Raw genomic sequence first — 25829 nt, 5'->3', positions numbered from 1 at the left:
ACTGGAGTTGTACTATGTATGCGGTGCAGGGTATATTTGTGATAAATGCTTGCTGTAGGTTTCTATAGAGTTTTTATAGATGCATGTATATGAGGTATATATGTATGCTGTAAGTGACTAGACACCAGCATTAGACTGGAATGTATGTAGCCACTGCTGGTGCGGACTCATACGAGTGCTGGATCTCTGCGTAGGAGGGAGGTGATGATGAATTACCTATCTGTCCTTTGTATTTCAGCTTTCGGTCTGGCATACTGGAGAAAAAGTGAGAAACGGTGAAAAGAAGACCGATGAAAGTGAATCACTTCACAACTAGAATACTGAAAGGGGGGCGGGTGAGAATGAGGGGGTCTCTCTGTTTGTATATATCTTTATAGCATTTAGGCCAAACTGGGCTCATGATCTGAAAATATTTTAGTAATAATAACAATAAAATAAAACAACTCTAAAGATATTCACATGGGATGGACTATGACAACCTAGGAGATGTGAAGGTAGCAGGACAATCTCTTACATCTACTTCTTTACCCCTGATACACACCCCTGTAACACCATGACACCATCCTTTCCTTGGATGCCAACCACTTTGCCCCCAGCCTCAGGTGTTGTGTCCCTACGTGGTCCTGGGTGGGGAGTAGTATATGGAATGATCTGTGGTTGTGGAGTCTTGTGTAATGGACTAGTCTTGGCCGTACTTCTCAGCTGCAGACACACCTTGGTGTCTGACCTGTATGTGGTAAACCTGGCCTTGGCGGACCTACTCTCTTTACTCGGGATGCCTCTACTCATTCATCAGCTGCTTCATGACAGAGGTTGGGTCTTTGGAGATATCCTGTGTCGTGCTGTGACGGCCTTGGACCTGAACAACCAGATCACCGGTGTAGGCATTATTACTGCTCTCTGCGTTGACAGGTAATAAAACTGGGGGTTTGTGGGTGCTTCTTTATTATTAAATGAGCATTTTCCTTAAAATCATTTAAAAAATCTTGAGTTGTCTTCATTTGTTGCCGGCCCTCGTGGTTGAAAATCCATATGGTGTTCTGAAAAGCAAATCTGACTAGACATGCAGTGATATGGATGTTGGGAAAACTGTTAGGCTGGGTTCACACAAGCATGTTACGTCCGTAATGGACGGAACGTATTTCGGCCGCAAGTCCCGGACCGAACACACTGCAGGGAGCCGGGCTCCTAGCATCATAGTTATGTACGATGCTAGGAGTCCCTGCCTCTCCGTGGAACTACTGTCCCGTACTGAAAACATGATTACAGTACGGGACAGTTGTCCGGCAGCGAGGCAGGGACTCCTAGCATCGTACATAACTATGATGCTAGGAGCCCGGCTCCCTGCAGTGTGTTCGGTCCGGGACTTGCGACCGAAATACGTTCCGTCCTTTACGGACGTAACATGCTCGTGTGAACCCAGCCTTACAATGGCAGTCATATTGGTTGCCATCCAAATTTACCCAGAAATAGATATAACTAAGACATGCGTGAATATAATTCTTAACAGTTTGACAGAAGAAGGCCACATTAATGGGGAAATATTAATTTTAAGCAGCCATTTGCAGGCCTGACTATATAACGAAAATATCTTCAGAGCTTATTGGTAATGTATGTCTTATAATAGAAGTGAGCAGCAGTCTTTCATGGATAAGGCTTTATGTCATTATTAGGGTATGTGCACATGTAGTGTTTTCATCTGTTTTTCGGGCCGTAAACATCCCGAAATACGGCTGAAAATTCGGAAGCGTTTTTTTACGGCTCGTTTTCCAAAAACGGCACGTAAAAAGACGCCCATGAAAAAGAAGTGCATGTCACTTCTTGGGACGTTTTTGGAGCCGTTTTTCATTGACTATAGAAAAACAGCTCCAAAAACCGCCGTGAAAAACGTGAGTTGCTAAAAAAACGGCTGAAAATCAGGAGCTGTTTTCTCTTGAGCGTGTGAACATACCCTTAATCTGGATGTTTTTGTTGGAGCTGGAAACTGTCATCTTTTTTATTTTGGAGAAATGTGAAAACCTGACTGATCATACCAAAAAGACTCATGGGTATCCTATCCCAAGGCTGAGATTGTGTGGCATAGAATGGATACAAGGCAAAGTATAGCAGTCACTAAGAAATCCAAGCTGTAAGTATCATTAAATTGACAGTATCAGGGGCAGAAAAAGACAGCAGAGTGCCCCTGTGCAAGAAAAGTTTATGGGCCCTTGCTTGCTAACTTCTCATCATAGAGCACCCCCTTAAGTTTCTCTAATAATCCACCAGTAAGTGTGTGCTATAGACAGTAGGAAGTTGCTACCTGCTTATAAGGTAGTAGTGGGCTCCCCTGACTTACGGAGCCCCTGTGCAGTTGCACAGGTTGCACTAATGGATTGTATGTATGTATGTATGTTCTTTCTCTGAAGAATGGCCCCCTGAAATAGATCTCATGTGGGTAAAAGATAACATGTAGACTTCGCTTCCTATTGAGTCACGGTTTAATTGTTATCTTGGATATATTGGGTTTATCCATATAAAGAAGGAGGAGGCAATGCCCTTTATGTGGAGAGCTGCAGAAGCACTACTTTAATACAAGGTATTAGGAAAAAGACCGTGATACTTTGAGTTGCCCTAGAAACTAGAAGAAAGAAGGAGGGGGAGACATTAATAACGGGATGACTTAGAAAACTGCATATAAAAATTAAAAATACCGTAATGCTACAGGCTATTTATTACATTTTAAGTGTGACAGCAATGTCTTATAGGGAGAGTAAATTCGATTTGATATCAGGATTTATTTTTGTTAAAATCTGGTAAGTGCATGATGTTCAGGGGCACATGTACAAAAAGTTTAAAAAATTAAAAATGGTGTAAAATTGACAAGGCATGAACCAAATTTTCAAAATTGTCCCATGAATGTAAATTTGGAGCATGCTCAGTGAAGTCCTAAAGGGAACCTATCAGCTTCTATTTACTTAGCAAACTGGTCCCAGCGTTTGGTAGGTCTTGTAAAACTATGTGCCCACATATCTTTTGTTTGGTTTGTATTACATTGTTTGTCGAGATAAACGACTTTATTGCCATATGCACATGATTCTGCAAGTGCCACTCGGGCGGTGTGTTTCCCGGCAATTGCTCCTGTTCTCGCCATTTTAGCCTGCTCAACTTTAGTGAGAATGAGAGTAACGTCGCCATAGTTAGCCGACGTCAATCTTCAGCAAGGGGGTGGAGTTGAGCAGGCTAAACTATATCTGTACAAACAAGGTAATACAAGCCGAACAAAAGGTATGTTTTACAAGACAGGTATCAATTATAGAAGTCAAATTTTGTTAATGGAGTGCTGACAGAGATGGTTGTGTGGCTTGTCAGCAGATGTCTGTCTCTGCAGCGCATTGATAATATATGAGATGCCTGAGCCTGTTATTAGGCAAGCCCTCTTAGGCTACATTCACTTGAATGTAGCCAACCTCAGACGAGAACAACTGCAGTTTTTCACGTCCGAGGGGCACACGGGCTGGACGCGTTGATACGGATCCCCCATAGACTAGAGTCTATGGAGGGATGCGTGACAAGCAGGAAAATAGGACATGTCCAATTTTTTCACGGACCCTTCACATGCTCCGTTGAAACAATGGTCCTGTGAACGGCCCCATTAAAATACATGAGTCCGTGTGCCATTGTGTTAACGGCCGTCACACGGACGACATACACGCTCGTCTGAATGAGCCTTTATAAAGAGAATGATTGTGGTAATAGCATTATATTAGGAAACTGCTAATAACACAATTCAATATATAATCATTTCAGTGACATTACAAAGCTTAATCACATCCATTTAGGCTACTAAACCACAGAATGCTGGCCTGTATGGCATCTTCTTTTGACCACAATTATAGGATACAGAAAAGTAAAAAAAAAAAAGTATCTGCATAGTTGGAAAATTTTGGGAAAAACTTCCAGGATCACTTTTAAATGGGAATATTAATTCCACCCAAGGATACCCCTACAATAAACAGGACACTCCTGATATAAATAGTGCATACAGCAGTCAGATAAATGGTGAATACAACATCCAGATAAAAAGAATCATACAGCATTCAGATAAACAGTGCCATATAGTGTCCAGATAAATAATGCATACAGTGCCCAAATAAACAGCTTCATCACAGGCATAACTTGTATTCCTTGGACCCGAATTAAAAATCTGTAACAGGGCCCCCAACTACCATATGCCATTGTTAAATCTGGTGTATTTTTATATATTAGAAGGCCTGTGGGCCTAGAGGCATAACTTGAAGCTCCTTTGCCCCAACGCAAAATCTGTAACAGGGCCCCCAGCTACTTTGTGTCATTTATAATAATAGTGGTGTTTTCTTATGTGTAAGAGAGGACCTTTGGACCCACGTAGGAACTAGGGCCCAAGTTCCACTACTACCGCTGCACCTCCTATAACTATGGCCCTGTTTGGGCCCCCTCGTGCACCAAGGTTCGGGTGTGACTGCTACCTCTGCACCCCCAACAGCTAGGTATCTGAGTGTCATACAGTGTCAAGATGAATAGTGCAAATAGTGTCCAGGTAAATAGTGCTTTATAGTGATGAGTGTGGCCATAGAAAAGATCAGAGGTATGCTGAGTGGGCACTATGACTGAGTGGGACAGGGAGCAGCGGCATAGATCATCTAAATTAGAAAAATATTTAGGGTAACAGCTGTGATTTACCAGTTCTGGTCTTGCACCCGACCCCTTCCCAGCTCTATTTGATGAAATTTGTTATTTATGTTACGTTACCCGGTGCTAGCAAATCAAGTCCTAAAAGGGAAATAAAAATGTATTAGTATGCTAGCCACACTGCATGGAGGTTGCTTAAAAATGTAAATACCCGACCACTTTCTGACTATTTTCCATTTTCCTAGGTTCGAGGGTATGTGTAATTGTGTCGCTCCACTTTCTGTATAACAGTGCAAAAGCTAGCAAAACAGATCCACACTCTGAACCCATCTTCACAAGCATTCCTATCTGTGAGGCATATGTTGGCACATCAGAGACATGTGTGGGCACACCGTATTCATTTGGCATCACTTTGCTAATAGTTCAGTGTTTGAAAATAAATATGGTGTATATTGATATAAAAATAGCAGAGCCCTAATACTAAGGTTCCACTGATATCCACTCTCCCTTGTCTGTTGGCAGATATGTAGCTGTGGTGCACTCTTCTACGATGGGCCAACGACGGAGTGTGCGCTGTACGTGGATTATAACAGGCTGCGTTTGGCTGTGCTCACTTCTCCTCAGTACTCCTGTCCTCCTCTACTCTGGAGTGAGATGGGGAGATGGTGTGGCCCTGTGTGTTTTGGATCTTCCTGGAGCACCACCATCCCTGTACTGGTACACACTGATGCACAGTCTCCTGACATTTCTTCTGCCTTTGTCAGTCATAGTGGTGTTGTATTCCCTCACACTCCACCACCTTTCTCGGGTTATGAGAAGAGTCCAAAGGGCTCCATCTCAGCGCAGCCGGAGGGTCACACGTATGGCTTTGGCTATAGTGGCTGCTTTCCTGTTCTGCTGGGCTCCTTTTCATGCAGTGCAGCTTGTTAATCTGTTCTCCACTGGACCTCCTTCAAGCTCTACTTTCTACCTCAACCAAGCTGCTATTTGCTTAGGCTATGCTCACAGCTGTGTCAGTCCGCTGCTGGTTATCTGCTGTACTGAGGGCTTCCGAGAACGCCTACCACATGCACGGTGAGCACTTTTATTCATCTTCATATTTTGATGTATCTATGGGTAAGGGTACATAGCACCCAAGTGTTGTACAACAGAATACTGGGGTTCATAAACTCCTAGGTATAAGTATAAATAAAAAGTCTTAATATGGTAAAATAAGTCATATAAGGATATTTAAAAAATGGATATTATTATTGTGTCTAGTTTTTATCCTGAGCACACTACTCCAAGTTTGAGGTGTACCTTCAGTTAGGTGTCATACACACAGCCGTATTACAGTTGTTTTGTACATAGCTGTCATAGGTAACCCATAGAGGTGCATGAGGCCTTTGCTGCACCTTAATATGTCTCATAATTCATACAGAGGTTTTTTTCTGCTGGATTCCTCTCAAAGAGGGGGATACATATAGCACCTGTATGAGCATGGTATGGTGGGTACTCCGTGTGCTGTCATACAGCCTGTGCATGAGGCCTTATACTGTTATTGCAGCAATATACATACACCATTCAGCTATAACATTAAAACCACCTGCCTAATATTGTGTAGGTCCCCCTCATGCCACCAAAACAGCTCTGACACATGGAGGCATGGACTCCACATGACCTCTGAAGGTGTTCTGTGGTATCTGGTACCGAAATATTAGCAGCAGATCCTTTAGGTCTCATAAGTTGCAAGGTGGGTCCTCCATGGATCAAACTTGTTTTTCCAGCACATCCCACAGATGCATGATCGGATTGAGATCTGGGGAATTTGGAGGCCAAGTCAACACCTCGAACTCTTTGTCATGTTCCTCAAACCATTCCTGAAAATATTTTGCTGGGTGAGGGGGGCATTATCCTGCCGAAAGAGGGCACTGCCATTAGTAAATACTGTTGCATGAAGGGGTGTACTTGTCTGCAACAATGTTTAGGATGGTGGTATGTGTCAAAGCAACATCCCCATGAATGCTATGACACAGCAAAACATTGCCCAGAGCATCATGCTGCCTCTGCTGGCTTGCCTTTATTTCCATGGGCATCACAATGCCAGGTAAGCGTCGCAAACAGGCTGCAATTCACTGTGTATTCTGACACATTTCTATCATAGCGATCATTAACTTTTTCAGGAGTTTATGCTACAGTAGCTCTTCTGTAAGACTGGGTTTGTGCTTCCTGGTGCCTCTTCCCCAAGTAAGCGATGCACACACATCCGGCAGAGATGTGGTTCGGTACACAGATAAGTGGCAACATTTTGTACAATAAGGCAGAGACATGGTCAGGAAACAATCCAAGTTCAGTACACAAATAAACAGCAACAGTTTGTATAGTAAGGCCTCGTGCACACTTCTGACACACTGTTTTCACGGCCGGTTTTGACGGATCCGTGTGCCGTTTTAGCGGCCGTGTGCACTCCGGTGTGCACTCCGTGTTTCCGTTTCCGAGCGCCGAGCATGGTACTGTCCAGGGTGCTGAAAGAGTTAATGGGCTGTACTGATCGGTGGTAACTCTTTCAGCACCCTGGACAGTACCATGCTCAGCGCTTGGAAAATTCAATTTTAATGAAATCAAAATAAAAAATAAAATAAGTTCATACTTACTTTCCTCCTGTCCGGCCTCCAGCGATAACGTTTCATCCATGTCACCGCTGCAGCCAATCACAGGCTGTAGTGGCAGTCACACACGTCAGGATGATGTCAGAAGGCCGGCCTCCAGGGATGACGCTTCATCCCACGTGACAACCTCTGCAGCCAATCACAGGCTGCAGTGGCCTCTGCAGCCAATCACAGGCTGCTGCGTCAGAAAGGAAGGTCGGACTGGAGGAAGAAGAGGGACTCGTCACCAAGACAACGACCGGATACGTATGAACTGCTTTTTATTTTATTTTTAATCAGCCTCCTCTTTTCTCTATCAGTGATGAATAGAGACAAGTGGCTGCCGCTTAGTCTAATATTTCTGTAATGTATTTCTGCCCGCCCGGCCGTTGCTAGGCAACGGCTCCATCACACACGGACGGCACACGGATGCCTTCCGTGTGCCTTCAGTTTTTTTGATGGCCCCATTGACTTGCATGGGCCTCACGGTCACAGAATCTCGGACCAAAGTAGGACATGCTCTACTTTGGATCGGAACGGAGCAACGGGACCGTCAAAAAAACTGAAGTGTGCATGGCCCCATTGAAATGAATGGGTCAGGGTGCTAGCCGTCAGAAAAACAGCTTAGCACCTTTAAGAAAAACACTGAAGTGGGCATGAGGCCTAAGGCAGCAATTAACTAGACTAGAGGCAGGAAGCGAACCAGTCTGGCAAGCTGAAAGGGGGAGACTAATCAGGTAATCATAGCAAGGAATTTCAAGAGGCAAGAATCAAAAGAACCTAGACAATAGATTCTGCATTAGAGCTGTCCAGTAGCTCAATGAGTAGAGTTACCTCCTGGTGCTCAGATCCTTACACTTGCCCATTTCTCCTGCTTCTGACAAGTCAACTTCTAGAACTGACTGTTCGCTTGCAGACATATATCCCACTCCTTGACAAGTGCCATTGTAATGAAATAATAAATGTTATTCACTTCACCTGTCAGTGATTTTAATGTTATGGTTTGACAGTGTATATAGTAGCTCTCCATATATTCAATTATGCATCAAGCTTCATTTGATTTAGGGATCTTTCACAGGACAGTATTTTGGATAGTATTTTGATTCAGTATTTGTGAGCTAAAACCAGGAGTGGTTCCAAAACATGGAAGAAGTGCAAATCTTTCCATTAAATTTTTTCTCTGTTTATGTTCCAATCCTGGTTTTGACTTACAAACACTAATGAAAAATGGTGACCAAAATGTTGCCATGTGAAAGATGCCTTATACGTCTGTTTCGTAAGCCTGAGGCCGCACTACCGAGAGATTGGAATGTGTGACTGCTTGGAACTCCACAAAATACTAAAATCTACAGTGTGCTTTATTCTTCTGCCACATGGCCTGTGGATAGTGAGACTGTCACAGGGTCTATATAGGATGGTGTGGACCCACTGCATCACCAAGGGATTTGACGTTGAGATAATCTGGGGGTGGGGTTTAAGGGATGACTAGATCTTCATTCTTATACATCTGTATGGAAATGTGGCGTTGGCTACTAGTATCCTCAGGTCGCTACCCCCAGAGTAGTCTCCCTTGACAATCTTTTGAGGTGGACAAGTTTGGTTCAGAAACAGCAGACATTCTGCAAGGTCAGGTATAGTGTAGGTCAGGGCAGGCAGCAGAGGAGCACTCATAGTTAGTGGAGGCAAAGGTCAGGGAAGGCGGCAGAGGGTCGTCATGGTAACAAGCAAGCGGTCGGGGCAGGCGATAGGCAGGGTCAAAGTACAGGCAGAGGTCAAACACAGGTAATCCAAACAAACAATAAAGCAGGGTTTTAATAGCAAGCTAGGATATACTTAATTGCTAAGGCAAAGAAGGGGTGTGGATGGAAAACTTTTATAGCATGGGAAAGCTGGGCAGTAATTTGGCGTGAACTGTCCCTTTAAGAAAGGAAGGGTCAGCGTACACGCACCAGGTCGAGACTGAGATGCAGGAGGTAAGCGGCGGCGATGGACGCCGCAACCAGAATAGGGAAAGGGAGGTATGCGACGCCGGTCAGGAGCCAGGGGACGCAGTGGAGAGGTAAGTATATGGCAGTGGTGGGGAGCGGTGGCCGTTGTGTCCTCCAAACCCCGTGTTCCAACCGTTCTTGGCTGCCATACTTGGTTTTTCTCAGGAGACACCAGATTGGAAATAATAGTCACCCATAACTTTTTCACCCATAGGGAATAATAATAATATTTTAGTCAGTGTGTACAGTAGCTCACAAAAAGATACAAATTTGCAATTAAGCAAAATGAGAAAAAGATGCCTTTATTTCCAGTCAAGCTATAGTAATATGTAATGTATATATAAATAAAATATAACTTTTAATGGTTAGGATTAAATACAATTAGAACAGAGACAAAAAATCTAAAATTTAGCCAGAGTTCACTGACAGGTAGATTTGTATCGATCAGATACAGTCAGTATGTGGTGTAAACTGTCTGCCTTTGTGTCTCCTGCGGCATCTGCAGAACACCGGGCGACACAATCGAGTGGCGTATATGTCTCAGTCAGTGAAGACTCTGAGATTAAAAGTAGTGTGGAAGCCCCCCCGACATGTTTCGCTGCATACGCAGCGTCTTCAGGGGTTCAAATGGGGCATGCCAGTGAACTCTGGCTAAATTTTAGATTTTTTGTCTCTGTTCTAATTGTATTTAATCCTAACCATTAAAAGTTATATTTTATTTATATATACATTACATATTACTATAGCTTGACTGGAAATAAAGGCATCTTTTTCTCTTTTTGCTTAATTGCAAATTTGTATCTTTTTGTGACAATTTAATGCCTGCCAGCCTGCTGGGTCTCCTCTCATTTATACCTACAGTAGCTCAAGCCTAAACCATTTCAATTTTGCATTATGAAATTTTAACTTATTTATTGGGTATGTAAAACTTTAAAGACATTTTTTTTTTTTTACTAAAACAGTGTATTAGAGAGTTTTGTGCAATTTTTGTAATACGTTTTTATTAAACATTATTTTTACTTTTTCTGATACAGCTTTTATGTATCCTCGATACATAGAAGCTGTATCCTGCGCTGAAACCTGAATCTGTCAGCTCAGAGGGACTGACGGCTTCGGTGACTCAGGATACACCGGTTATCGATCACATTTAAGTTTCTAACTTAGATGTGATCGATAACAACTGGATTCTGCATGTCACTGCAGCCGTCAGTCCCGCTGACCAGACGGATTTAGGTTTCAGCGTGGGATACAGCTTCTATGTATCCATAATACTTAGAAGCTGTATCTGAAAAAGTAATAATAATTTTGAATAAAAATATATGACAAAGTTGCACAAAACATTCTAATACACTGTTTTAGTTAAAAAAAAACAAAAAAAAAAACAACCACGTCTTCAGGAGTACATATCCTTTAAGTTTTATCAGGTAATGACTCAAAAAAAAGTACATGATTCTTTTATTTTATTAACTTTTCTAGTATTTTCCATTTTTATCAGGAGCTATAAAGTTCACTATTGTGTAAAAACTATTAGGGCATGTTCACATGCAGAGTTTTTTTAGGCGAATTTCGGGGTGTAAACGGAATACGTCTTGAAAAACACTAGCTAAACGCCTACAAACATCTGCCCGTTGAATTCAATGGGAAAACGGCATTTAGTTCAGATGGGGTATTTTTTTACACCACTGTTTCAAAAAAACGGCGCGTAAAAAGACGCCCTGTAAAATGAAGGAGCATGTCTCTTCTTGAGTCGTTTTTGGAGCTGTTTTTCATTGTGTCAATTGAAAAACTGCTCCAAAATACACCTCAAAAAAAGTTTTGGGCTATAAAAACGGCTGAAATTCAGAGGCTGTTTTCCCTTGAAAACAGCTACGTCATTTTCAACTGTTTTTGATCTTGCATGTGAACATGCCCTTATACTGCAAAAATGTCTATAATTGTCCATGTATTTCAGGGGTGGGAAACCTTTTTTCTGCCAAGGACCATTTGGATATTTATAATATCATTCGCGGGCCATACAAAATGATCAACTTAAAAATTAGCCTGCTATTTTTTTCCCCCCCTTTGTCCATTGCGGTATTGGAGAAAGAGTTAATTTAGGTGGTCAATGGGATAAACAACTTAGCAGAGATGTATTCCCCTTGTCTTATTTTGGAGAAGTTGGGGGAAATATGTATAGTATTGTTACTCCAAGACAGGTAAGGGAAGATGTGACCAAACTTTTGCTTTGATATAAACAATAGCTGAAAAAGGAGGTAGTGTGATAGTGTTGAGGACTCTAGTTTTACCAATTTACCTATACAATGTCACTTAGAATGGTATATATAACCAGGTTATAGGAGTGGGAGGAGCCTAATAATCCCTCTTCTTGTAATGGGTAGATGAGGAGAGAAAACGACTGGAGAGTGAAGATGGAGAAAGGGGAAAACAGGGTGTTTACAGGGTTTTTTTTTGGGGTAGGGATGGGAGGGTATAAATGATGTATTTGTATTTGTGCTATATCATTATAGATGTTGATTATTAATTTGTTAAACTGAAATAAAAGGAAAATAAATTCTTACATTTAAAAAAATAAAAATTAGCCTGCTATATTTTGCTGAACATTTAATTAACTCACCCCTAATGTGATGGCTGGAACTGCTTCTCTTTTGTGAGGTGTGTGATATTAGCCGGTATTGATGATGTTGCTACTGCGTAGGTCAGTCTGGAGCGCAGTCTACTCTTTACAATGGTACGTTTTGAAAAGAACTGCTCGCAGCAGTAAGTTGTTCCGAATTACTTACTTAATTAAAGAGGTTTTCCCATCAGGGACATTTATGACATATCCACAGGATATGTCATGAATGTCAGATAAATGCCGGTCCCACCTCTGGGACCCCCAAAAACCACGTTCTACTTCTCTGTGTTCCGGCTGATTTCTGACCATGAAAAAGATAACAACGTAGCTCGCTGAGCTGTTTCCGCAACTCCTATAGTAGTGAATGGCAGTTACGGAAGCAGCGTAGCATGCGAGCTACGTTGTTTCCGCAACTACTATTCAGTTCTATGGGACTTACGGAAACAGCGTAGCGTAACAAGATACGCTGTTTTCTTCTTTATGGTCGGAAATCATACGAGTCAGCCACAACACAAAGAGGTAGAACGGGGTTTAGGGGCCCCGTTCTAGAGAAAGGTGTGGGTCCCAGAGGTGGGACCAGGATCTATCTGTCATTTATGACATATCCTGTGGATATATCATAAATGTCCTTGATGAAAAAAAAAACTTTAACTCACGTGACCTCGCTTCATGCGTTTAGGACAGGTCCTATGTCTACACTACAGTTACATTTCCACATTTCGACCTCAGCTAAGTTTCTAAATGTTAGGTCAGGGGGAGGAGGGCAAATGGAGCCAAGTACTGTCATTCACTAAAAGTGAATGAGGATGCGGCGGTCTGAGTGAGGAGCTCAGTGAGTGCCGGCTCTGGAGTGGACGAGTCCAGTCATCTGACCTGAGTCACCTGACCTCACGTCATGTGATTCAGGTGAGGTGAGTGGACTGCTCCACTCCCGGGCTGGCACGCATCGGCCTCACTCAGACCGCCGCCATACTTGGCTCAGACCGCCACCCTCTTCCTGCTCCTAAATGTGAGTGAGTAGGGCGGGTGGACGGAGCCAAGGAGGGAATGACGCGGTGGCAGCGGCGGTCAGAGTGAGGTTGGGTCCTGCTGTGACAAGAGTGGTACCAGTCCAATCACCTGACCTCACGTCACTGACGTGAGGTCAGTTGACTGGACTGTGCCGGCCCGGGATTGGACCAGTCCGGTCATCTGACCTGAGTCACCTTACCTCCCGTTACTGACTCAGGTCAGGTGACCGGACTGGTCCACTCTAGGGCCGGCACGCACCGACCTCACTCAGACCGCCACCATACTTGGCTCCGTCGCCTTTCTCCTGCTCCTAAATGTGAGTGAATAGGGTGGGCAGAGACAAGTAGCGAATGACGCGGTATGAGTGAGGCCGGGCCAGACCAAATGATCCCATGAGCCTTATGCGGCCCGCGGGCCGGACGTTCCCCACCCCTGATGTATTTGGTTATTTTTATAAATCTTTCTTAAAGAGAATCTATTGTTACAAAATGATCTATTGCACTTTTTTCACTGGCCACTGATCAGAAAAAATAGGCCTACACTTCCTCTCACTATTTCAGCTATTTTATTATGTTTAGAGGGCAGGATTACAATAAATGGCAACATGGATATTAAAAAGGAGAAAGAGATTAGTAAAAATACAATATATGTTTGGCCAGTACTTGCTGTCATATTAATTGCCTCTTTTCTAATTACAGTTGCTGCCGATTCCTTTTCCGTCGCTGGGCTGGTTTCTGGCCAATTTCAACCGTGCCGCACAATGGTCCAAGCTCTGCCATCAACAGTCCACCTATAGACGGAATGTATGCTTCTCAGCACCGCAGAAGGACTATCCACCTGGAAACCCCCCCATGTTCTACAACTGAAAACACGAGGATCAGTCTTGGAATACGGGATGAGAGCAGCATCTTGTAACATCCACTGCAAATTTGTATCACTGATTATCAGATTCCAAAAGAAGGGGAAAGAAGCTGGTATACAGGTAGCACACAAGTTCTCATAGGCCACACATTGTAATTTTTCTAGCACAGTTGAGAAAATCCAAGTAAACATCTGACTGGTTGATCTCCAACTTGCTTTTTGGACGTTGTAGTTTGGCAACAACTGGAGATCCACTGGTTAAAGATCACTGTGTTAAGGTCCTATTACAAGTCCCGATATAGGCTGTGAAAACGAGTGCCGATCAACAAGAGAGCTCGTTGATCGGCGCTTGTTTGCTTCCTTCACAAGGAGAAATGATCAATAATGTATGGGGACGAGCAATCGTTACTACAATCGTTGGTCCCCTATATATTTCCATCATGTCGGCAGTACAACTCCCTGTTTACACAGGGAGATGTGCTGCCAATGACGATAATATTTCTTGCTGCATAAACGATAAACTATCAGCCACTTAACGAACGTTTGCTCATTCAATGACTGATCATTGCCTTCTTTTCACAGATCGAGAACAAGTGTTCATAGGAAGGCTTGTTTGCCCGATCATTGTCCGGTGTAAAAGGACCCTTAGAGGTCTGATGCTTGGTTACCAACGTGGTCCTTAAGGTGTATACATTAGAGGTATATTTATCTACAAAGTAATCTATAATGGCACACTCATTAAACACACCTTTTGGCTTAGTTTAAAGGAGAAGACTACCATAGGGAATTCTCTCGTTCAGATGAGGTTATCTACATTTCCGGTTGACAGATAGAGAATTTTATTTTCACTTAGGCCTTGCTCACACCGCTTTAGATGCATTTTTCTAGCTAATACCATGAGTAAATACGAAACAGGAAAAAAAGGAAAAAGGTCAGAATTAGGCTATGTTCACAAGGAGTTTTTTGACAAGTTTTTTGACACGGAAACCGTGCCGCAAAACTCGTCAAAAACGGCCTGAAAATGCCTCCCATTGAGTTCAATGGGAGGCAGAGAAAGTGTATTTCGCGGCGTTTTATGCCAGCGGCGGTCAATGGCCACGGGCGAAAAATTCCGCCTGCAAAAAACTCTGTGTGAACATAGCCTTATATTTGCATTTTCTGTTAAAAGAAATACATTAAATCCTCACTTAGTGAATGAGCCCTAATGTTTCCAAAACACAGACCTCAGTGTATCTATAGTTTTGTGCTCATTTCCATTCTCCTCTGGGACTAATAAACCTAATGTGTGACGCAGCAATGGACGTGTGTGCAACAGCTTTCAACGCTGCAGCCCAATGTATTTCAGCAGCAATGCAATGTCACATATGTTGGCTTAAAAGGGTAAATCGACAATAGACATTTATGGCATATCCCTAAAAATACCCTTGCCTTGGCGGTTTCTGTCACTCCCTATAGACTATAACTGAGAGTGCCAGTTTCTGGTTTCTCTTTCCCTTTGCTGGTCTCAAAAGCACAATGAAGAATACAGAAGCAGAGAGGCAGAATAACTAAGACTGGCGTTTCATATGCCAGTCTCAGCTATCTGCTCTGCTGGAGCAAGATGCAACATATTAATTATGAGGCTTAGATCTTCCTGCTGGCAGTGACCGCGGCCGTGCACCATAATTGTGGCGCAATGACCAGGGTGTGCGCCAACCATTCCCCCAACCTCCACCTACAACCGAACATAAACAAAAAAATGATACTCTACCTTGCTAAGTCCAACGGAATGAAATATGCGCTGGAGCTGGCGTAGATTTCCACTATAATTTGAGCCAGTTTTCTGGCGTAAATTCTAAGAAATTTGTAGGGCCGCTGTGGCCACTCCCCTTTGGGAAGCCATGCCCTTTCCACTAAAGTGGCAAAGGCTGCATAAAAAGGCCAAAAATCGCAATTTGCACTACAAATTGCGACTTTGGACCTTTTTATGACTTTTCTACACCAGAAAACTGGCATAGAAAGGTTGATAAATTCCTCCCACAGGGTCCCAGCACTGGAACCACCACTATTAAGCCTTTGTGTATGCCATAAATGACTATTGTCAGAATACCCCCAATGAAGTGCACCCCCCCCTTTTCACAAAATTTTATATGCAGACAGAATTTAAAATCTAACGCGGTTCATTAACCTTCTGTGCCTCAATGTTTATGTAGAACCAGCTGTTCCTCATGGTCTCCTAATTCACACAGTGTAAATCTCACAAAGCTCATGGTCTACTACTTAAGTTTCCATTTTCAGAACAGAGCTCAAGGGCATAACTACCAGGTTAGCAGGCTGCTATGGGGTCCATCTTCACCCTTAAAGGGTTTGTACAAGTTCATTACCTGGCCCGGCTCCAGCAATGAGTCCTGGTGAATGGCCGAGGCTATACTCATCGCCAAGGCCGGGAGCGTCAGGTTGTCTGATGATGCCGTCAGGCCTGGCAGCATTTTTAAAGCCTAGGCACACTTTTAAACTCAAAAAAAAAAAAAAAATCCTCTGAGGATAGCACCCAGCATTTTTTGGTTCCTGCTACAGTGCAGCTCCTATATCTTGTTTGTTACACATGATACTTAGATACAGGGCCCCAGCAGTCAGTATCACACATGATAGACTTAGATGCAGTGTCCCAGCAATCAGTATCACACATGATAGACTTAGATACAGTACCCGAGCAGACAGTATCACACATGATAGGCTTAGATACATGGCCCCAGCAGACAGTATCACACATGATAGGCTTTGATACTTGGCCCAGCAGACAGTATTACACATGATACTTAGATACAGGGCCCCAGCAGTAAGTATCCTTGTACTAACATATGTTCACCCCCCCCCCCCAAAAAAAATTGTGTGTGCGTGTATGTATGTGTTTATATGTGGGTATATGTATGTGTGTGTGTGTATATATACATTTGAGACAGCATTTCTATAGCACTATGACCCTATAGCTATGGATAGGATTAGATAAAGTGGCTCAGCAGACAGTATCATACATGATAGGATTAGATATAGGGCCCAGCACGCTGACATTGCGGCTCCAGCGCTGAACCCAGGAAAGGTAAGTATAAGGCTGGGTTCACACAACCTATTTCCAGGTGTAATGGAGGCGTTTTACGCCTCGAATTACGCCTGAAAACATGGCTCCAATACGTCGGCAAACATCTGCCCATTCATTTGAATGGGTTTGCCGATGTACTGTGCCGACGACCTGTCATTTTACGCGTCACTGTCAAAAGACGGCGCGTAAAATAACAGCCTCGTCAAAGAAGTGCAGGACACTTCTTGGGCCGTAATTGGAGCCGTTTTTCATTGAATCCAATTATGAAGAACAGCTCCAAATTACGTCCGTAATTGGCGCCTCACAAAACACGAGTACGAGCAATTACGTCTGAAATGCAGGAGCTGTTTTCTCCTGAAAACAGCTCCGTAATTTCAGCGTTAATTGACGTTATCGTGTGCACATACCCTAATAGTTGTTTTGCCTTTTTATGTGTTACTAATTTTTTGGGTGTATTTGTGTTTTTATCCAGGTTCGGTCGTTGGACTACGTCAGATTCGAGGACTACTTTGATGACAGCTTTTTTTATTTTCAATAAAATGGTTAATGAGGGTTATGTGGGGGTTAATTATCTCAATGATATATATATATATTTAGCTTTCTATGTCCTTGTATTTTTTTAAACTTTATTACTACCACCTTACTAATAGCTGCCGGCTGATTGACAGCGTCCATTACTAAAACGAGGCTTGGTGTTAGTCGGTGCAGAGGCAAACACTAACCCCCCCAGTATTACCCTGGTACCCACCGCCACCAGGGGTACCAGGAAGAGCTGGGTATAATCCAGTACCCGACCATCTGTAGTGTAGGTTGGGTACTGGGTTGGCCGCAGCCTGATATTATTAGGCTGGGAAAGGCCAAAAACAGTGTCCCTTCTCACCCTGGTAATGGTAGGTTGCTGCTGCTATGTTGTATCTGGCTGGTTATGAAAAATGGGAGGGCAGCACAATGTTTATTCCATTTCAAAAAGAAAATGATGGATCGTAGCTCTTCCCGGTAGCCCTGGTGACGATGGGTAATAATTGGGGTTAGTGCTAGCCTCTGCACCTGCTAACGCTAAGCTCCACCTTAGTAATGGATGCTGTCAATCAAGCAGCGGCCATTATTAAGGCGGAAGTAATGAAGTTTAAAACAAAATACAAAGACATAGAAAAAATATATTTTATTGAAATAAAAAAAATCACACAACCCTCATTAACCATTTTATTGAAAATAAAAAAAAGTCGTCATCGAAGTAGTCCTTGAATCCGACGTAGTCCAACGACCAAACCTGTTAAAAAACACAAACACAAAAAAAAACATTAGTAACAGATGTGGTAGGCTTAGATACAGGGCCCATGTGTGATACTGTCTGTTAGACCATGTATCTAAGCCTACAACATTGCAGGCTTAGATACAGGGCCCCAGGAGACAGTAATCTATAAGATTACTGTCTCCTGGAGTCCTGCATCTAAGCCTGCCTTGTGGTAAGCTTAGATACATGGTCCAACAGGCAGTATCACACATGGGCCATCCTACTAAGCCCATGTGTGATGGTGTCTGTTGGACCCTGCATCTAAGCGCATCTAAGCTTACCACAAGGCAGGCTTAGATACAGAACCCCAGCAGGCAGTAATGATGTTACACTTACCCAGCTCTTCGGTGCAGCAGATGTCCCGACACCATCCAGCGTTGTGACGTCAAGTGCGATGCACAGCGTCATGATGCGACAAGACGCCAGGACTTCCGCTCGGGAAGGGGGGTAAGTATGTGTGGTTACTATAGTAACAGGGGTCCGTGTATTTTATGACATAGGCCCCAGTTACTATAGTCAATTTCTATAGCGGTGCGGGGGCCATGGCCCGGTCTCAATCACTGCAACCCCTGTAGCGGGAGTCGCCCCGGGATCCGGGGCACCGGGCAAAAGATCCGGAGCTTGGGCCCCGGAGGTCCGGTACTAATGACGCCAGTGCTTGCTGGACAGGTTCTGACTTGGGACACCCTTCTCTGGAAATGTGGTGATTCAATGTTGTCTTGCCTATCCGGCTTTCTGGCTTCCTTTTGGAGGGTCTTCAAAGAACTTGGCAGTACTTCTTCTCCTGCTACGGCTCTTTCCCGCCTCGAAGCAAAGATTTGCCATGGTCGACCAATATGCTGTCAAATTTTGTATCCCGGCGTCTGCATTACCCTGGAAAAATAAAGCTCTGGCTGATGCATTTTATGAAGGTTTATCGGGCCATATGAAAGATGAACTGGTGGGTCACACCCTACCTTCTTCTTTGGATGATCTGATTTCCCTGTCTACCAGATTGAGATTTCGGTTTCAGGATAGATATCAAGAAAGGAAACATACTCGACATTTCCCTCGTTTAACTCCTGCCTTCAATGACCCACCAGTCACTGCTCCAGACGAGCTCATGCAAGTGGATCGCACAGTAATGTCAGCAGAGGAACGGAGATGCCATCTGACTCTAGGCCTATGCCTCTATTGTGAGCAAAAAGGTCACCGCCGTGTCAATTTTGCTGTTTGCTTTCGGGGAGTGAGAGGAGATCACCTTGGGCCTGACACTTCCTTTTCCCAATGATAAAATACCAAGCTCTTCAAAAGGCAGGAAATCCTATCTGGACTCAGGCGTAGCTGGAACTTCTATTGAATATTCTCTTTCCTAAAGTCTTTGGATTCCTCTTCTGACTCTTTAGAAGCCCCTATATTTGACTTCGCTCAATAAATCCTTTCTGCCATAGGAATAGTGTAGACCTTCAAAATGTTCCAGTGCGGCTTTCAGTAGGGGTCCATCATGTCAAAGAGATCTCTTTCCTGGTTCTTCCATCCTCTTCCAGTCCCGTACTACTAGGTATACCCAGGCGCAGACTACTTTCCTACCAATGTACATCCTGATTAATTGCTCGCTGAGGATCTTCCTGTCTCCAGCACTGATTCTTGCTCTGAAATTCCACTTTGATCTGCTGCTGTTCTATCCTGGCTTATTGTTATAACAAGACTTTCCAAGTGTATTTTCTTTAAATAGCAGTGGGGAGTTTAGAACTCAGTCACTGGGTGGTGCCCGTTTGAAGGATATGTAAACCACAATTCACGTAAGGAAAATCCATGGCTCTCCAGACTATATAGATGCAAATTAAAGATTTTTATTATGCCATAACAGATGTAATTTAGTTATTTATAAACAGTATATTGTGGTACTCAAAATAATTATTGGACAATTTGGCCCTCCTGGGCCTTAATCACCCATATCTCAGAGGCAGTGGTTAAAATTTGGAGTATCTGCAGTCTGCTCAATGACTCAATCCACGTAAAGCATGCTGGAAACTCATTTTATGTTTAGATCTCATCAGTGGCGTAACTACAGCTGTAGTAGCCACAGCGGCTGCTACGGGGCCCATGGCTTGAGGGGGCCTGTGCCCCTGTGCCTCTGGCCGCTATAGCTGCTACAGCGGTAGCGCCGCCACATTCAATAGTATCTGCAACCTTAGGAAGCAGATACTATTAAGCAATATGACAGAGCAGGAAGGTATCTCCCTGCTCTGCCATAGCCTAATAGTACATACTTCCCAACCATCCCGAATTCAGCGGAACAGTCCCGGATTCCAGGTGGAATTCCGGACGGCCAGGGGGTATGTCCCGCTGTCAACTATATTTGCATCCTCAAGACGCAGATACAGTTGAAACCAATTCTGAAGCAGGGAACTATCAGCTTGCTGCTTCAGAATTAGTTCAGAGCGGAGGAACAGAGAGAGCTCCTCCGCTCGCCATATATGGACAGTGACGTCAGTGTCTACTCCTTGAGCGGAATCCCCGTTGCTGAGGTCACTGTCCATGTATGGATATTGACATCAGGGGCTCCTCCTGGGGCAGAATCCCCGGCCAGAGTCGGCAACGGGGATTCCGCCCAAGGAGTAGCCACTGACGTCACTGTCCATATATGGACAGTGGCATCAGGGCTTCCCTCTAGGAGCGTAATCCCCGGCCTATGCTCCGGTTGGGGATTCTGCTCCTAGAGGGAGTCCCAAGGGCGCTATCTACAGGGGGGTGGTGCTATCTTCAGGGGGGGTGTGGCACTATTTACATGGACACTGGCACTGTATAGGTGCATTATCTACATGGGCACTGTGTTACTTTCTACAAGGGCATTGGCACTTGGGGCAGCTAAGGGTGTATTATACTGTATGGGGGAAGCTATGGGGCATTATACTGTATGGGGCAGCTAGGGGGCATTATACCCTATGGGGCAGCTATGGGGGCATTATTCTGTATGGGGGAAGCTATGGGTCATTATACTATATGCGGCAGCTATGGGGGCATTTTACTATATGGGGCATCTGTGTGGGCATTATACTGTATGGGGGCATTACACTGTATGTGGCAGCTATGTTGGCATTATGCTGCATGGGGGCAGCTATGGGGCATTATTCTGAATGGTGGAATTTGTTTGGGCATAATACTGCATGGGGCATTTGTGTGGGAATTATACTATATGTGGGCATCTGTGTTGGCTTTATACTGTATGGGGGCATCTATGGGTCAGTATACTGTATTGTGGCAGCTATGGGGGCATTATACTGTGTGGGGCAGCTATTTGGTATTATACTGTTTGGGAGGCACTATGGGAGCCTCACAGGGGATGTTCTTTTGTACATCCTGATCTCCGCCAGAAGGTATTATCTTGGCCTCATTCTTCATTGTTATCAGGACACTCTGGATTCAAACGTACCATTACTCTTGCAATAGATTTGGTGGCTAGAATAGAGACAAGAAATTAAAGAGTTTGTTGCCTCCTGGAACACCTGTGCTCAGTTTAAACCTTCAAGGCAAGCACTACCATCCACTCCAAGCACTTCAGCCCTTGCCCAACCCAAGCCGAACCTTGGACTGAGATCTCAATGAATGTCATCGATTTGCCTTCTGCTCAGGGATTCACTACCATTTAGGTAGTGGTGGATTGCTTCTCTAAAATGGCCCATTTTGTACCACTGTTAGGTCTTCCCTCAGCATCTTGGTTGGCTCAGGTAGTCTTCAAGGAAATATTTTGCTTCCATGGTCTTCCTGCTCACATTGTTTCAGATGGGAGAGTACAGTTTGTTTATAAATTCTGAAAGGGTCTGTGTAAAGATTTAAAAATTTCTCTGGATTTTCCTCTGGTTAACAGTAACAGTCAGACAGAACAGATCAATCAGGTACCGGAGCATTATCTCCGAACCTATGCAAATGCTCATCAGAATAATTGGCCTGAGCTGCTACCTTGGGATGAATTTACTCACAAAAAACACCTCCAGGTAAATCTCTATTTGAGACTGTCTATGTCAAAGAGGACCCTGACCTTGGCCTTCTTACTGGATTACGCTCCTGTCTAGCCCGATGGATTTGTAGCTTGGTTCCTCCTGTTTTACTCCTGGTATCGACTTCTAGTCTGAACCCTGTTTACAGTTCGGTCTCATCCTATGACTTGCTACTTCCTGACTACTAATGAAAGTGCACCTGCTGCCAATCCATGACTGGTCTTGGGACCGCAACCTGGTAATATAACTGAGAAAGTTCATACCTACTTGCAAGGGTTAAGGGCGAAGAAGGGCAAGTTTCCTTAGATTGCCCCCCAGTCTGGCCAGCGCCAAACCGATTGTGGCTTAGACTTTTCTAATAAGAAACGTAACAGTATAGCTATTTTTTTTATTGCTTCAGTGCATCTAAAATAAAAAGTAAAGCAACTTTGCAGATAGTCTTGATTAAAAAATATCCTATTGTTTTGTGTCTACAGCTCCAGTGCAAAGCTCTGCGCCTTCATGGTAACAACCAAGAAACAAACAAACCCTCTGTGAAGTCTGATCCTGCAGTCATGCTCTTTACATCTGCCCCCTAGTTCTTGCCAACAGTCAGTAGGTTAGAAAGAAGTAGGGGTACAAAGAAGGGAGCATGACTGCAGGGCTCTAGGTTTATGTGCGCCCTTGGGTGATACAGACTTAGTGGGCCCCTTTGCGGGGGAACTCACGGCGGCAGTAAAATGGCAGAAAACGTCACTTTGTCCACTCATACAGAAGTTATGCCCTGTTTATGCCCCTATATAGAAGTTAGGCCCCTAGTTTGTACCCCCATAAATTTAGTGTCACAGTGCCCTGTGCCATACTGCCCCCTCATAGATAGTGCCACACAGTCCCCCTCATAGGTACTGCCACACAGCCCCCCTTCCAGGTAGTGCCACACAGCCCCCTCCCAGGCAGTGCCACACAGACCCCCCCCCCCCCCCATCTATGTAGTGCCACACAATCCCTCTCCCTGGTAGTGCCACAAAGCCCCCTTCCCTTCTAGTGCCACACAGATGCCCTCCCTGGTAGTGCCACACAGAGGGGCGTAACTAGGAAACACTAGGCCCAATAGCTAACTTTAGACTGGGCCTCCAATCCTCTGGGTGCCAAATACAGCCCCCTCCTGTAGAATGTGCATTGCAGCCCCCCTGCAGATTGTACCATACAGCCCCCTGTAGACAGTGCTATACAGCCCCCCCTGTAGACAGTGCTATACAGCCCGCTTGTAGACAGTGCTATATAGCCCCCGTGTAATCAGTGCTAAACAGCCCCCCTGTAGACAGTGCTATAGAGCTGCCCCTGTAGACAGTGCTATACTGCTATACAGTATAGACAGCCTGTAGACAGTGCCATAAAGCCCCCTTGTAGACAGTGCTATATAGCCCCCCATGTAGACAGTGCTAAACAGCCCCCCTGTAGACAGTGCTATACAGCCCCCCTTGTAGACAGTTCTATACAGCCCCCCTGTAGACAGTTCTATACAACCCTCCTGTAGACAGTTCTATACAGCCCCCTGTAGATAGTGGTGTACATGCCCCCTGTAGACAGTGCTATACAGCCCCCCCCATAGAAAGTCCTATATAACCCCCCTGTAGACAGTGCTATACAGCCCGCCTGTAGACTGTGTATCATGTCCGGGGCTGCGGGCCGTCAGGTTTACTCTCCTCCTGACGGCCGCAGCCATGGGTCTGCGAGCGCTGGCCCCAGTCTCCTCCTCAGGAGACGCCAGCGCTCACTTCCACTCACTTCGGCCGGGTCCCGTAGTGCCCTGGACTATAAGAGGGGCCCAGTCCCTTGCTTTTATGCCTAAGCGTTGTTTGTTGTATCCTAGTCTGTCTAAGCAAATGGTCTCCTAGTGTTTTCCAGTTCCCAGTGTTTCCTGTTCCTGTATCCCGTGCTATCCTGGTCAAGTGCCGTACTGTGGTGTAGTCATGCTGTGCTGTATTCCACACCTGTCCTGCTACTCCACGCCTGACGTCTACTCGCTGCCTAGTCCCAGCCGAGCCTGCCTTGCTAATGTCCGAGCTGCCACAGGTACCCTATACGAACTATAGACTGTGACCTGCACCCTGTTGGCCAGCTGCCATAACGCCAAGGCAGTACGGCCCAGTGGGTCCACAAACCCTACGTGACAGTATGCTCAGGCCATGGACCCCTCTGGTCGATCCAAGACCAAAATGACATCACAAGAGATGCGGACGGATATACTGGACCTCCGGTCTCGACAGTACCAACTCCTCCAGACCTTGAACATTCTCGCACGTCGGCAGGCAGCACAAGGTGACGTTCCTCCTACTACACCTCCTGGCAGTACTGATCATCAGACTACACCTCCTGGCAGTGTTGATCCTTGTTTTTCTTTGCCACTTCCTGACCGCTATGATGGAGACGCAGGTACCTGTCGTGGATTTTTGAACCAGTGCCAGATCCACTTCAGCCTGTATTCTAGGGCACTTTCGTCTGGGTCGCTTTCATCATCTCTCTTCTTACTGGCAAGGCCCTTGCATGGGCGAACCCTATCTTGGATAGACAAGGACCAGAGAACCGTGACTTCCAGGGGTTCCTTCGGACATTTTGCACGGTGTTTGAGGAGCCTGGACGAGTCTCCTCTGCAGCGGATTCCTTGCTGAACCTACGCCAAGGAGACATCTCTGTGGGCGAGTACGCCATCCACTTCCGCACCCTGGTGGGAGAACTGTTGTGGAGCAATGAGGCCCTGGTGGCTAAATTCTGGCATGGACTGTCTCCTAAAATTAAGTACAAACTTGCCGCTCGAGACCTGCCGCCTACCCTGGATGACCTCATACTTTTGGCTGCCCGGATTGATAGAAGAGGTTCGTCGGGAGGGAGGCCTTCCTAGTCCGGTCCCTACCTTGCAGCAACCCCTGCTGTCCTCAGATGCTGATCCCCCTAAGGAGTCTGTGAGGATGGACCCAGGAGAGACAATGCAGACGCACTTCGGGGCTGTCTTTATTGCGGCCTCGGAGGCCATCTTGTGCGTCTGTGTCCCCAAAAGCCCCAAAGCCTAGGGTTGGTAGGGAAGACAACCTTGGGCAAAGAGGGACTCCCGTCTAAATTGTCCATACCCGTGACCATAGTGTCCGGTGAGAAAATGCATCAGGTCCCGGCGTATCTGGACTCTAGATCCGCTGCTAATTTTGTTTGTAGAGACCTGGTGGACCTTCTTCAATTACCCACTACCCCTCTGGAGAGACCGTTGATGGTTGCATCGGTAAATGGATTACCTCTGCCAGACCCAGTTATAGCTCTGACCAAGCCGCTGAGGCTCCAAGTAGGGGCTCTCCACTCCAAACTTCTTTCATTCTATGTCCTATCCAAGGTCGTTAACCCCGTGCCGCTGGGCCTGCCTTGGCTCTGACTACATGCCCCAGTCCTGGACTAGAACTCTGGAGAGGTTCTCCAGTGGGGCCGCAAGTGTCACAGCCGATGCCTGGTGCAGATTCGTTCGGCTCAGCCTCCTCTGCCTCGGTCATTGGCAGGATTGCCTTGTCATTATGCTACATTTTCGGACGTCTTCAGCAAGAGAGAGGAGGAGACGCTGCCCCCACACCGAGCGTATGACTGTCCTATCGAGCTGATTCCTGGTGCATCCCTTCCCCGTGGTAGGGTATATCCTCTCTCTTTGCCAGAGACTCTGTCCATGTCCACCTATGTTAAAGAGAACTTGGAGAGGGGCTTCATACAGA

General features: G+C 45.1%; 1 protein-coding gene and 2 long non-coding RNA genes across 9 annotated transcripts in view; 1 reads left to right on the top strand and 2 right to left on the bottom strand.

Annotated features, from left to right (window-relative positions):
• Nucleotides 1-190, bottom strand: part of LOC142749975 (uncharacterized) — a 14579-nt gene extending 14389 nt beyond the window's left edge. For all 5 annotated transcript variants that reach the window (XR_012882530.1, XR_012882528.1, XR_012882529.1 and 2 more), the window contains exon 1: nucleotides 1-190. This exon is cut by the window's left edge. This is a non-coding gene — a long non-coding RNA (uncharacterized LOC142749975).
• The window catches only part of LOC142749973 (melanin-concentrating hormone receptor 1-like), a 16116-nt gene extending 608 nt beyond the window's left edge, over nucleotides 1-15508 (top strand). Inside the window, exons 2-4 of the mRNA XM_075858638.1 lie at nucleotides 239-912; nucleotides 5170-5721; nucleotides 13586-15508. Coding sequence (XP_075714753.1) covers nucleotides 554-912; nucleotides 5170-5721; nucleotides 13586-13802 — 1128 coding nt within the window. The 5' untranslated portion in view covers nucleotides 239-553 and the 3' untranslated portion in view covers nucleotides 13803-15508. The remainder of the gene's footprint in view (nucleotides 1-238; nucleotides 913-5169; nucleotides 5722-13585) is intronic.
• LOC142749976 (uncharacterized) overlaps nucleotides 13438-25829 on the bottom strand; it is a 54883-nt gene continuing 42491 nt past the window's right edge. The window contains exon 6 of one of the 3 annotated variants that reach the window (XR_012882533.1): nucleotides 13438-13749. This is a non-coding gene — a long non-coding RNA (uncharacterized LOC142749976). Of the gene's footprint in view, nucleotides 13750-20697; nucleotides 21925-25829 lie in introns of those variants that run through there. The other 2 variants (XR_012882535.1, XR_012882534.1) reach the window with 2 other exon arrangements.

This window comes from Rhinoderma darwinii, chromosome 3, assembly GCF_050947455.1.
Source record: "Rhinoderma darwinii isolate aRhiDar2 chromosome 3, aRhiDar2.hap1, whole genome shotgun sequence".
NCBI classification, from domain to species: Eukaryota; Metazoa; Chordata; class Amphibia; order Anura; family Rhinodermatidae; genus Rhinoderma; species Rhinoderma darwinii.
Note: the sequence above shows the minus strand (reverse complement) of the source record. Positions and strands in the feature narration are given on the sequence as shown.